The sequence below is a fragment of the Urocitellus parryii genome, chromosome 10 (genome assembly GCF_045843805.1).
Source record: "Urocitellus parryii isolate mUroPar1 chromosome 10, mUroPar1.hap1, whole genome shotgun sequence".
Taxonomy (NCBI): Eukaryota; Metazoa; Chordata; class Mammalia; order Rodentia; family Sciuridae; genus Urocitellus; species Urocitellus parryii.
In genome coordinates, this window is record NC_135540.1 from 663,596 (window position 1) to 677,540 (window position 13,945).

Sequence of the window (13,945 nt, forward strand, 5' to 3'; positions counted from 1 at the left end):
AGAAACATGGTCAGGAAAAACCTAAAACCAGGCAAACAGAAACCCACAGTGGCTGCTGAGTGCCCAGTCCTGTCAAAGCCGTCCAGCTGGGGTCAGCTGGGTCAGCCTGCTACCCAGAGGGGAGGAGGGTTGGAGGAGCTGAGGGCTGTGCTGCCCACACCAGCAATGGGCAGCCCTGGAGCAGGCCGGGCCAGGTCTGCGCAGGCTCCGAGCTGTGCTTTCCAGGGAGTCCTGACACGGCGGCCGGCCGGGGTCAGCGCGGCCCTGGAGCCAACACAGGAGCGCAGCTTCCCCACACGTCCCTCCCTGGGAGCTCCAGCCCTGGAGCCAACACAGGAGCACAGCCTCCCCACACGTCCCTCCCTGGGAGCTCCAGCCCCTGAAGGCACCACTCACCCCGGCACTTTCAGCAGGAGCAGTGCGGTGGGAGCATGGGCACTCGGCCCGCCCGCCCAGGACTCTGCGTGAGGCAGGGGGAATCAACGAGGGAATGAAGTGGCCGGGCACCATGGCCACCGTGGGATCCTGGATCAGGAGCTGGGGCAGGAGGATGACAGGCTCCAGGCCAGCCTGAGCATCTGAGTGAGGCCTGTCTCAAAGAATAAAGGGCTGTGGCTCAGCCGCAGAGCGCTTGCCTGCATGTGTGAGGCCCTGGGTTCATCCTCAGAATTATAGAGAATAAAATCCATGAACAACTAAAAAATAGTGCTGAGGATGTGCCTCAGGGGTAGAGAACCCCTGGGTTCAATCCTGGAGCCAATTAAAAAAAAAAAAAGAATGAAGAATGTTGAAGATGGAGTTGCTTGTGCCCTCAGGCACCAGGTGGTTGTGTCCAAAACACTACCGGCCTTAAGGTTGAGGAAGCCTGCTTCTATCAGTTAGAAATCCAGTACTTTGAATATTAACTTATGTTGGCTAACAAAGCAACAGAGTCAAAACTACTTTGAAGTGACCTTATTTGAACTGTCTCAATAAGAACAACTATTGGAACCATGAAGGAGAACTTCCGCAGACCACACTCCAGCTAACTGCAAACATCTGGTTTTGGTTTTGAGAGGTGGATTTTTTTTCCCAAAAAGTTGACAGCACAGTGCACCTTGAGCTCAGTCACGCAGAGGTGCGTGGAGACGGTCCCTGCGCGGGCAGAGCCGTGTCCCTGAACAGAGGAGAGCCGCCAGGAGGGAGCCTGTCCCGGGGCCTCCTGCGGAGGCACACTGCAGCTGTGACCCTGGCCTGAACCTCTTTTCCACTGGTGGCTTGAGATCAGAGCCAAAACTGAAGTGGAAACAGGGGCTCGTGCATATTTCTGCTGTTTTGTTCTAATTCCTAATATTTAACTCACTTTAATTCCCTGTAATTCTGATTTTTCTTATTTATGCCTAGTCACTATTTTATATTATATGCTGGAATTTAAGAATTTTATATGAATAAGTGAATGAATGAGTTTAATATACATTAGGTCTTCAAGTTTTTTGAGAGAACAGATTATTTTTAGCTTCAAAACACAAGATATATGGGGCTGTGGTTGTGGCTCAGCGGTAGAGTGCTCGCCTAGCAGGTGCAAGGCTCTGGGTTCGATCCTCAGCACCACATAAAAAATAATAAGTAAATAAAGGTATTGGGTCAACCACAACTAAAAAAATATTTTTTAAAAACCACAAAATATATTTTTGATGTTAAGTAGTGTCTGGTGGAAAGAGAATATACGGTTCTGTTGCTGCAAAGATGATGAAAATTTCTTACCAGTTAGTTAGAGAAGTCTTCAACGGAAGTCGTGGGCTGTGCTGAAGAGCTTCAGGTCTGCCTAGCTGGACGGTCCTCTTGGGACAGAGACTGGAAGCGGGTCATGGGGCCGATCCCCCAGAGAATGGGAGTCTGCACCCCACGAGGCCCAGCTCCCTGCACCCACTCAGCAGGTAAGCTGCACATTGCTTCCTACAGCACCACGCTGTTATCGGTGACACAGGACGGATGACCGTGACAAGAGCACTTTGCCCATGCAGCTGCTTCCATCTGGAGCACCACCGAGGGGCATCGTACCTAAGAGCTACTTCTCATCCCACTTTCATAGACAAGAAAACTAGGACATTTCAAACTCCAATGACACAGGGGTGGGAAGTGGTCCGAGTCGACCACCAGCAAGCACTGCAGAGGACTCTGGTTCTGCCACAGCTGGCTACCGGTGGCAGAGGCTCAGGACTGGGACGCCTGGCCAGTGGGACTCAGTCAAGCTGGAGCTGGTTCAGATGAGTTTGACCTTCGTCGATGTTTAACAAGGTGCCGTGTAGCAGGGCTTCCAGGAGACCAGGCAGCTCCCCACAGAAGGCCAGACGACCTCAGGACTCCCGTCTCCTTCCCACCCACCTCTGCCTGTTCTTGGAGGCCAGCTGCTCCGCCTGGCAACGCACACTGACAGCAGCTCTGGGCTCACACCCACTGTGCTCATGGTCCAAGAGAAAAGGTGGCTTTCCTAAAGGCTCTGACTTGGAAACCTCTGTCAAGGAGGCCCATTACCAGAGGCAGCTGTGTGCCAGTCCCAGTACCCAGAAGAGGGAGAGATGCCCCCGTGGGTCACAGCTGTGAGTAGAAGGGTGGTCTGTCACTACAGCAGGAAAGACAACACGGTGTATGTCCACAGTAGAGATTTTCTTAGTTGAAAGAACTGAAGCATCGGTATGTTCACCAGATACTTCCAAATATATTCAAGAAACAGATTATTTGATGTGCCCATGAAAACTACATCATGATTTAATTTTTGAATCCTGTTCTCCTTCCTTTTCTTCCTGCCCAATTTTTCTCACCTCCTGGACAGATCCTGGTCACCCTGTACCTCCACCTGTGGTTTCTGCTGTGAGGAGCCAGGGCCAGCATGGAAGGGCACGCGGGGCCCAGGGAAGCTGCAGCTGCCCCAGGGTGCTGCTGGTCACAGCAGCCCTGCAGGTCCTCACTCTGCTCTCCTGGTAACTGGGTATTTTGATTTTACAGAAAAAAATGAAAGACAGTGTTATCAGCAAGCTTCCCTTCAGAAACCGGTGGTAGATATTAATTGACAGGTTGAAGAAGGCACCAAGGGCTACATGTGCCACTGGAGTCGATGTCACAGGTGAATGGCACGTCCCCCGGCAGCACTGTCAGATGGATGATGACCAGGAGAGCAGGTCCTCCAGGAGCCATCTTCCCAGAGAGAGCGAACAGTGGCCAGGCGGTCACAGGTCATGGCTGCGGCCTGGCAGAGCCCACGGGGTTCCAGGACCAGGAGGCTTTCCTGAGAAGCTGACGTTGAGCGGGGGCTGTCCCAGGGCCGCGTGGCTGAGGAAGGTGCCTTGTCTGCTGTAGGCTGCTTGGCAGCACCCTGACTTCCAGCACAACAACTGAAAATGTTCCCGTAGGAGAGGAGATGGCCGGCTGAGGGCTACTCAAGGACGCAGGGAGGAGGACACACGGCACTCAGCACGCGGTGCTCAGGAAGGGCAGACCCTCAGGCACTGCTGGCCTGGAAGCAATTCTGGATTTCATTCCTAACTCAGGTGACCTCATGAGCGGTTTCAGGTGGGAGTGACACGTCCACCCTTGAGACCACTTTGCTGTGAGAGCAGGATTTAAAACCACGAGGATCAGGAGGTTCAGATTGGCACGTCATGGTCATGTCTGAAGTAGATTGAAAGTCCAGGCTTGACCAGAGCAGGCCAGGAGGGGGAGGACGGCCAGAGAGGAGGACATCAGGAAGAGTGAGGTGCTGTGCCCAGGAGGGCAGCTGTGGCCATGGTGCCCTGGCAGGGGCATCCCAGCATGAAGGCGCCTCGCTTGCCTCAGGTGTCCCTCTGCTTCCCGGCATCTACCTCCACACGGATCACGCCCTGACTCCACAAGGCCTCCTCCTCCTCCTTGCCCTGGCCCCTTGACCTCTTCCCCAAGCCTGGCTCTTCCAATCACATCTCTTCCTGGCTGCCTTCAAAGACACCTGCTTCTAATCTGCAAAGCTGGAGCGTCCGCAGAAGTCCTCTGCAGCAACTCTGGGCACACAGAACTCTCAGAGTCAAGGGAACTTCCACCTTTCCCCTCTCCCCACACAGACACCTGTGTTAAGCCTCTGTGCCAGGCACTGGGCTGTGCCCTAGGACAGCAAGTTAAAACGAGGCTTGGTCAGGAAATACTCCCTGGCCTCCTCACTAATACATCTGTGAAGAAAGGACTTTGCCTGGTGTCTAATCCCAAGTTGGCCCTTCAGCCACTGCTTCTCCCTGCTGTATACCACTCGGCCCCACCCGGCTCAGTCAGGGCTTGCCACACCTTCCACTGTTGCCTGGCTCTTGAAATCACGGGTTACAGCTCTTCAGAATGGTCGTTAGTGGGAGGCTGGGTCTAGCCACAGGGCAACATGCTTCCCAAAGTCTGAGTTGTCATCAATCCAGAGTAGCACTACGAGGCCTGGGGCACATCAGTGCTGGTTCATGAACTCTGTTGGATGGCAGCTGAGCACACTGGAATGTTCTTGGCACTCCAAGAGGTGGACTCCCTTTCATACCTCTGCTTGCACGGAGTACAAAGATTGCTCTTTATATATGTGGATCCACCCAGTCAGGAGTTACTGAATCAACCCCCAGGCATGTCCCTCAAGGACTGACAGTAACTCTGAGAGGTGATACATTTTACATCTACAATGTGATCTTTCTGGGAGCAACTGTGATCTAGTCAGCAGCACAATGTCAATGTCCCATCTTTTCATCTGCTTCAGACTTTACCCTCTATATGCCTAAATTGCAGAGAACTGGTAGAAAGTTTGAAACTATATGATGAAAAAAGTGTATAGTCAGGGGCTGGGGATGTGGCTCAAGCGGTAGCGCGCTCGCCTGGCATGCGTGCGACCCGGGTTCGATCCTCAGCACCACATACAAACAAATATGTTGTGTCCGCCGAGAACTAAAAAATAAATATTAAAAAAAAGTGTATAGTCAGGATTTAGCCAAATTGTTCATCCAGGAAACCTGAAGGTATGTGTCTGTAATCTCAATGAGGAAGGCAGGTTGTGAAAGGCTTTATTACCCACAGTTCATATTATTTCTCAAGAGTAGAAGTGGCGATTGCTGTCAGGCACACATAAAAATGATTCTAGTACAGTGTGACTATTACAAGAGAAGTAAGTCCCAAAGGGGTAAAGGAAGGACAAGTTCTGAAAGGACCCACGGAGGAGGTAAGCATTCAACTGAGACTCAAGGAACTGAGAGAACCTGTAGGATGGAATGCTTAGTGTGGAGTCCAGGGGGAAGAAGGGCAGATGAAGTCGGCAGCCTGGGGCCAGACCATGAAGAGCCCTACCGGTGATGGGCGGTCAGTAAAAGCTCTGGGCAGAGGAGCATCATGATCCTATTTTTTTTATGGTAGAAAAACCATGAGGGGAATGTTGGTTGCAGTGAAGAGGGGCTTAACTGTAGGACACAGTGTGACTATTCCAACAATCCAAGGGATGAGTCAGAGGAAATGATAGTTGAAAGATGGAAACACTGAGTGGAGATGGGAAAGAGGGGCGGATGTGAGCCACTTGGGGAGATGAGTCAATAACACTTGCTATCAGCATAGAGGGATGAAGATGTAACGGGCACTGGTGGATTTCTGACTTGGGCATCAGGGTGCCATTACTTGAAACCGGGAATGGACTTTGGGCTGAAGATGCTGGACAGGTGTCATCAGCAAGAAGTCGTGGTGAAAACGCCCAGGGCGTTCTGGGACACCAAATAAAGACACTGTTGCCTAGAGGGTGTGGCCTGAAATGGACACTGGGAGTCCTGCATGCACAGGACAAGGGCAGAGGAGGTCCTAGAGGGAGAAGAGTGCCCAAGCAGACCTAAGGGGCAGTAGAAAGCAGCTTCAGCATGTAGTACTGGGGCTAGGGTCACGTGGAAATGGACGCCACAAGCAGGGGCTATGGAGCAGGAGGACAAGCATTAGGGAAGCAGAGAACGCACGCTTCCAAACGCAGGGGAAGTCCCTCGACAGATGTCACAGCTCCAGGACAGGGCAAGTCACCCTAGGCGGCTGGAAGGACAGCAGAGCAGGTCCTCCCCCCAGGGCTGTAACAGCTCAGGACATGGGAGGTGCCCCCACAGTGGTCTCCTTCGGAGTCCAGCTCCGGGAGGCCCGCCGCGTTCAGGTGGCCTCATCCCACCGCGCCCAGTCCGGACGCCAGGAACCCGGCGTGGGCGTGCCAGGGCGAGGGGCGGAGCGACTAGGTAGGCGTGGGGAGCTTGGAGGCGGGGCCACGCGGCGCTGCAGAGGTCCGGGACAGGGCGCGGGCGGGGCGACGTGGGTGGGCGGGGCGGCGCGGCGAGGCGGACGCTGGGAACATCACGAGGGCGGGGCGGGGCGAGCGTGAGGGGCGGGGCGCCGAGGGGTGGGGCGAGCCCGGCGGGCGGGGCCGGCGCCGGGACCTGTGGGCGCAGGTGTCGCCTCAGCGGCGGGCGGTGCTTCAGCGCGTGCGCAGGCCCGGCGGGCGGCGCGGGGCGGCTCCGGGAACTCCGGGAACTCCGGGCGGCCGAGCGGCTGGTGCGGTGGGGTGGGCTCCGCGCGGCGGCGGCTCTGCGGGACCGCGGCCACGCTCCACCTGCGCCGCACCTCCTGGCGGGAGCGCGGCGCTCACGGTAGGTCTCGGGACGCGCCGGAGAGACCCGGGCGGGCGGGACGCTGCTCTGGCCGGGCCCGGCCCGCACCTCGCCCTCCCTCCCGACCGTCCTCCGCTCCCGCGGCCTCCCCGGCCTCCCGCCGGCGGGTCGGGTCCAGCCCCGTCCGGCCGCAGCCTCCTCCCGCCGGCGGCCGGCGGCGCTCACCTGCGCACCGGTGCGGCGGCCTCGCGGGCGGGCAGTTCCGCGGCGGCCAGGGCGGCTCCCGCGCCGTGGGCGAGGTTCCGCGGCCCCCGGGATTTCAGGGCCACCCCGCAGTCGGCGTCGTGCGGTTTAGGAAGTTGAGACGGCGGTCTGTCTGGCCGTCCTTTTTAGAAGCCGTGCTGGTTTCCACTGTTGAAAAGGAGTGACCGTGCTGACCATTCCGATTGAGGTGAACTTCTGCTTGACTAAACTGATGCTTACTTACTCGGGTTTATTTTTTGCCCTCTTCCATTCCAGGATGATGGTGTAGGCTACCCAGAAAGTAGAAGGGAAAAGTGAGCCACACTTACTCTGCAAGTAACAGGCTTTATCTGCTGTTGTCAGAACTTCAAATAGATTCACTGTAGGTAGGACTTAGTCTGAAAAACAAGATTTTTGTGTAATATTTTAGAGGCTTTTGAAATGAGCTGTTTTAAAACAATCTGTCGAGGTTTGTCATTACTGGTCATAAGCTGTGAAGGTGATTTAAAAGTTCATGAGTCACACTAACTGGGAGTTGGTAGTTCTACAAGTGCAAAAAAGAAGAGACCAGGAACAGGTCTTTCCTTCTCCCTATGTATTCTCTTAAAAAATTGTTTATTTCCCTGAAAGATGCAAAAAATAGTTTTTAAAAAATTCCTCTTTTAATGGTATCACACTTTTCTACCTAGTTTATTCTTTTCCATAAAAGTCATAGTACTCTTAAGATTTCAGCATGTACTGTGACTCAGGATTTTTCACATGGTTTGGTTTCAAATGTTACACTGTATGTGTTCAAGAAATACAGTTTTGGTACCCACAGCTTAGAAGTTTGTTTCAGGAAGACACATTTGCAAAGAACTTTTTAGCTGGGTGCAGTGCTGTACACCTGTAATCCCAGTGGCTTGGTAGGCTGAGGCAGCAGGATCTCAAGTTCAAAGCCAGTCTCAGCAACTTAGCTACTCAGTGAGATCCTGTCTCTAAAGTTGAAAAAAGAAAAAAGAAAAGGCTAAGAATGGGCTCAGTGGTTAAATGCCCCTGGGTTAAATTCCTGGGTACCAAACAACAACAATAACAACAAAAACAAAAACACTTTTTATCTGTTTTTAAGAAGCCAAGATCAGAGTCACTTTCCTGCTGGGACTTCTTGGAACCTTCTGAAATAGGGGAAGCATCCCTTTAACTCAGCTTCCCCCAAATATATTTTTCTTTAGAGTAGTGGGTTAAGCTATCCTACAAAGATATTTAGCTACTAAAATACCTACCAGATACTGTGGCTGGACAGCTTTAACTGAAGGTGCTGCTTAATTATAGACTTAGGGAAAGCTGGGCAGCTCCGAGTTGCAGCCGGAGCACGCTGCAGCTGGGTTGGCGCTCCTGTTTGTGAGCCCTGCTTTCAGGAAGGAAGTTAGATACGGTGGATGGACATCATCTTTGAGGAGCAGTATAGATGTTAGTGGTAATACAAATGCAGCATTAATTTACCGTTATTAATTTGGTACTGATAAAGTGATTTTAGAAATGATTTTAGTATATGCACATAATAGGAACAAGAGATGCCTGCAGCTTTTCCACATTTAAAACCTTTAGGGCTACTTAAATGTCCTGACTTTGGCAAGCTGTCACAGGCTCTATTAATAATAGGAATACTAACATCCTACATACACGGAATGTGTAGGCAAAAAGTATTTGCACTTTTTCCATTTAATTCAAATCATTTATCAGTTTGCCCATGATTACAACTGTGGTCATTGGTCAGAATCAAATTTTGATATATTTGTTTTTATGTGTGATCTGATGAATTGTCCTTTTTTTTAAAAAAAAAAAACCCTATGAATCTTACTTTATGCATTTAGAAACATTGTTCAGAGGAGGCCTTCTTGGACCACACAGTGTCTGTGACAGGAGCAAAGGCTATAAGCTTTGGCCTGAGGTTGAAGAATCTTTGTTCTATATGGAATTTCAGAAAAGTTGCTTCATACTTGTAATTCAGCAGAAAGCAAGGCTTTATTGCAACACAAATCACATTTCTCTATCTTTGCTTTAATGAACAAAATAGTTATCTGGGATGTCATAATATGAAAATAATTACATTAGTCTTCTAATTTATACATTTGACCTGCAAAGAAAAAAAAAAGGAACTTTTAAGAATATTGTTCCTTTGGAAGTTATTTCTTATCTGCTGTGATTTTCCAGGCTAGCAGTTTATGGAATGAACATCTAGCAACCCACTGTGGTGTGCTAGGCACAGAGGGAGGCACTAGAAATTCAGGTATTAATAAGACAATGGAATTAGTCCTGAGTAAGAATCCCTCCTTCTCTAAGTCTCATCTCTGGCTCTTCTCAACCTTCCCAATTACATTGAGCTTTTGAAGGTAAAAGGGTCTTTCCTCTTCTACCCCGGCTGTTGTGGGATTCTGCTGCCCCTGTTGCAGAGGGCACGTTACCTCTCCTGCTCGCCTCTGAACTCTGTGTGTCCTTTGTCAGAGATTTACCCCATGTTGCGGCAGAGTGAGGACCGTAAGTACAAGATCTCAAGATAGGTGTACTGTGGCTCCAAGGATGAGAGAGGAGTGCTGCATGGCCAGGACATGGGGCCGTGGCAAGCAGGGCCAGCACTGTCTTTCTGATGTATTAGCTTCTGACGTTTCAGTCACTATCTCTTTCTCCCTAGTCCAAGAATCTTGTGAACCTTGATTTGAAATAATAAACAGAATGAAGTGAAGCTTTCCCAGACTTTCATTTTGTAAGTTAGGGTCTTGCATATGTTAAATTTTCTTAAAGTGAGATAGTTCCGTGAACAAAATTGCTTATGTCTACTGAGAACTGCTTACACATTTTAATATCAAGAAATTGACACTTTGTTGAATATAGAAATAAAGCTATAGTTAAGTTTGAGATTTAAGGAAATGGAGAAAGATAGAAAAATGAGACAAAATATAATACAGCTCTTTTTTCAAATCTTTGGGTCTACTGTTAAAATCATTATGCATTGAAGATAGCATTATTATGATTAGCTCATGTTTGTTGAGTGCCTCCTGTGTTTTGGGTGCTCGTGGTATTTTACACGTGGTGTGTGAGGTTCATAGTAACGGTGGGTACTTTCTGCGTGGAATATGATCTCGGGTGAGGAAGCTGTGGACGCGTAGTGGTGGAGTGGTTGGGCAGGGTGTTGTGTGGCAGGAAGCCGTGTCAGAGGGAGCCTCAGTTGTGGGGTTGTGAGGTCTGTGTGGGATATGGGTCCAGCTTGTCAGCCCACTGGTATTCTTGCCATCCTATTCTGCTGTGACCATGCCTACACTGGCCTCCTGCACTGTCAGCTAGTGCCCACTCCCACCAACCTCCCATGCTTGGGTGGGCAGGTTGCTTGAGCCCTGAGTCCCTCCTGTGGTGTTGCCACAGAGCAGGTGTCTACACCGCTGCCTCCTTAGTGGAGCCCAAGGCCCAGCTGTTGGGCGATGCTGACGGCCCTGTGCCTGCGCCTGAGTGCCTGCTCATCCTGGCAGCTCTGACTTTGAGAAGGTCTGTTGGAGATTTCTCCTTACCTCCTGAGCTTCGTTCAGTAATTGTCTGCAAGTACTTAGCCTGTGCCATGTGTTGTGCTAGGTGCTGGGATTTGCCTTATGTCCTAAGAGGATTGAGCAGAGAGGCAACAAGAAACGAGATCAGCTAGCTACATAGGAAGGTGCCGAGCAGCAAGAAATGTAAAATGCTGGTGATCGCTAGCATGAGGGGTTGAGCATGGTGACCCCAGTTTGGAATAGCTGTGGACTGCATGTTGAAGGTGAGCTTTTAGAAGAGCAAGGCTCAGGGAAGACGTATTCCAGTCAGCGGAGTCACACTGCGAAGGCTATGGAGGCTTGGGGCTTGCTCATTGTGCTCAGGAGTGACCAGCCTGTGGCTGGAGGGGAGAGTTCCACGTCAGGGAGATGGGAGAAGCTGGAGGCATAGGTGGCGGGCAGAGGGATAGGGCACCTGCATGTGAATGTCTGAACCCTGAAATTCACACGTTGATACCTAATCCCCAGGGCAATGCTCTTAAGAGGTAGGGTTTGGGGGGTGATTAAGCCCAAAGGTGAAGAAAGCTTATGAGCAGGATCAGTGTCCTCAGGAGAGGCTGAGGAGCTGCCCACCTCTGCCCACCGTGGTCTTACACCTCTGCAGCCTGCAGAAAGGAGGGCAGTGGATTCTGTTGTTCACAGTAGTCCAGGCTGTGGACTCTTGTCATTGTAGCGGGATAGGCTCAGTCCAGGGTCTGGGGGGGCTTACTTGTAAGGCTGTTTGGGTTTTTAGTTGGAATGTAAGGGTACTGACTGCCAGGAGTTGAGCAGAGGAATGATGTCCTGGTCTAATTTGGAGGCTTTCCTTGGTGGCACCTAAGGGTGGACTCAGATCCTGGGTGAGGTGGAAGCTGGGAGGAAGGTAGGCATCTCTCCTGGCAGAGCAGACAGGACCTGGTAGACTGGGTGCCCACTGGGACTGCAGGGAGTCAGAATCTGGCCTGGGACCCATGAGCATCTGGGAAGATGGAGTTGCCCCAGTGGGTGGAGAGCCAGGAAGAAGGAACCTGTGAATCAGAGCCCAGTGCTGAGCCTCGTGCAGGCAGAGGAGGGGCTTCCTGCCACAGAGTCTGCTCTGCCAGGGGCTCTGGCATGTCCTCGTGGTGGGCTGCAGGCTCCTGCTCCCTGCACACGCACTCCTGCCCGTCTGTTTCCAGCAGAGGTCAGAGAGGCAAAAGCAGTGGAAATAAAGGGCAGTTCTTATCCAGCTCACAGAAATAGAGCCCAAAGTGGAAGACATGGGACGGTGCCTGAAGTTCTCTTGTTTTGTTAGTGGTGTATAGCACTTTTCCTTATTTAATTTTATTTTCTTGCTTTATAAATTCCCTAACATGTTTCTCCACTCCTGAGCTCCTGGAGCAGCCCTGGTTCTGTGTGTCTGACTTACTCCTTCATGCTGTAGCCCCTCAGCTTTGTGAAAACAGAGGCGCCTCTGTGTCAGGGACTGCACAGCACTTGAGCTTGCCTCAACTCTGCCTGCTCCGTCCACCTGCTCTGGTTACCTGAACTGACACCTGAAATACTTTACCAGCAGGTGTCGGCATAACAGTGCCAGGACTTTTGTGACAGGTTTGTGAGGACACAGAAAAATACAAACCCACAGGATAAAAGCAGTAATAAATTATAGTTTGTCATAATTAAAACCTTTTCATCAAACAAAGAACTCTTGAGAGTCAGGGAGACCTAGAGCCTGGGAAGTAACAAGCAGGAGATTTGAACCCCCCTTCCCCTGGACAGGTGACCTGAGTGGCACACGCGCATGTGTGAATTGCTGGGAACCCAGTCACGGTGTACGTGCGTGTTCCGGTTCATGTGAGTGGTGTTGGAAAGGTGGACAAGGTGGACGGTGCAGCTGCCACTCATGTGCGAAGGTGGGCATTACGAGGAGGAGATGCTCAGAAGCTTGGGAAAGCACCTTGGCAGTTTCTTGGAGCGAAGCATATACGTCAGCTGGCAGCCCAGTAGTCCCACTCCTCGGTGTTGCCCAGGAGAGGGGAAAACACGGACGAAGGACTGGGCCTGAGTGTGCATGGCTGTGTGCAGGTCTGCCGGTAAAGGGATGGATGTGTTGGTATACCCACACAGGAGAGTATTGCTCCGAAATAAAGGAACGGAGAGCCGGTGATTTGTCCAGCAAATCCATGAAACAAGTTGTATCCCAAGTGCTAAAAACCAAACAAAAATTGTATGAAGTCATCTGTGAGACTCTAGACAAGAAGGCAGATTGGTGTCTGCTCCGGTTGGCTGTATTAGTTTTCTGTTACTGTGTAACAGTGACCACAAATTTAGTGGCTTAAAGTAATAACATCATTTCACAGTTTTAGCAGGCCAGGTTGCTGATGGGCTCACCTGGGTTCTCAGCTCTGAGCCCCACAAGACTGAGTGTCTGGAGGGCGGCCTCTGAGCTTATGGTCAGGGAAGATGCCTCCAGGTCCAGTCGCATTGCTGGCCTGGAGGTTCCATTGCTTCTGGGCCCCAGGCAAGTCTTTGGTCGCTGTCAGCCAGGATCTGCTCTCTGGTCTAAAGGCTGCTCCATTTCTGTCCTGGGCCTCCAAGGAGCAATGGGACATCAAGTCCATTTTGTCCTTGGAATGTGAGATGTCTGGCTTTCTTTGACATGAGCCAGAGAAAGCTCTCTGCTTCTAAGGACTGTGTGATAAGATCAGGCCCAACTGAATACTCTCCCTATGCCAGGACCGTCTGTGCCATATGGCAGTTTACCAAGGGGTTGGTGTCTCCTCTTAACCACAGGTTCCAGGGAATGGGGTGTAGACCTGGGTGGGGTGTGCACCTGAGCATGCTGCTTCATTCACGAGCATCACCCAGGATTTGGTGTTTCCTCTTAAACACAGGTTCCTTGGTGGAGTGTGCACCTGAGCATGCTGCTTCATATGAGAGCATCACCTAGGAATTGGTGTCTCATCACAGTGCGGTGGGTGTAGACTGGTGGGGTGTGCACCTGAGCCTGCAGTCTCACGTGAGAGCATCACCAAGATGTTGGTGTCTCATCACGGTGCAGGGGGGTGTGGACTTGGGTCGGGTATGCACCTGAGCCTGCTTTCTCACGTGAGAGCGTCACCGAAGCGTTGGTGTCTCATCACGGTGTAGTGGGATATAGACCTGGGTGGGGTGTGCACCTGAGCCTGCTTTCTCACGTGAGAGCGTTGGTGTCTCATCACAGTGCAGTGGGTGTAGATCTGGTGGGGTGTGCACCTGAGCCTGCTTTCTCACGTGAGAGCGTTGGTGTCTCATCACAGTGCAGTGGGTGTAGATCTGGTGGGGTGTGCACCTGAGCCTGCTTTCTCACGTGAGAGCGTTGGTGTCTCATCACAGTGCAGTGGGTGTAGATCTGGTGGGGTGTGCACCTGAGCCTGCTGTCTGACATGAGAGCGTTGGTGTCTCATCACAGTGCACTGGGTGTAGATCTGGTGGGGTGTGCACCTGAGCCTGCTTTCTCACGTGAGAGCGTTGGTGTCTCATCACAGTGCAGTGGGTATAGATCTGGTGGGGTGTGCACCTGAGCCTGCTTTCTCACGTGAGAGCGTTGGT

General features: G+C 51.6%; 2 protein-coding genes across 2 annotated transcripts in view; both read left to right on the plus strand.

Moving 5' to 3' along the window:
* Positions 1–7,024, plus strand: part of Myoz2 (myozenin 2) — a 41,978-nt gene extending 34,954 nt beyond the window's left edge. Inside the window, exons 7-8 of the mRNA XM_026380538.2 lie at positions 6,105–6,227; positions 6,438–7,024. Coding sequence (XP_026236323.2) covers positions 6,105–6,227; positions 6,438–7,024 — 710 coding nt within the window. The remainder of the gene's footprint in view (positions 1–6,104; positions 6,228–6,437) is intronic.
* The window catches only part of Usp53 (ubiquitin specific peptidase 53), a 59,862-nt gene continuing 52,442 nt past the window's right edge, over positions 6,526–13,945 (plus strand). Inside the window, exon 1 of the mRNA XM_026380539.2 lies at positions 6,526–6,635. The gene's annotated coding sequence lies outside the window, so the exon portion shown is untranslated. The remainder of the gene's footprint in view (positions 6,636–13,945) is intronic.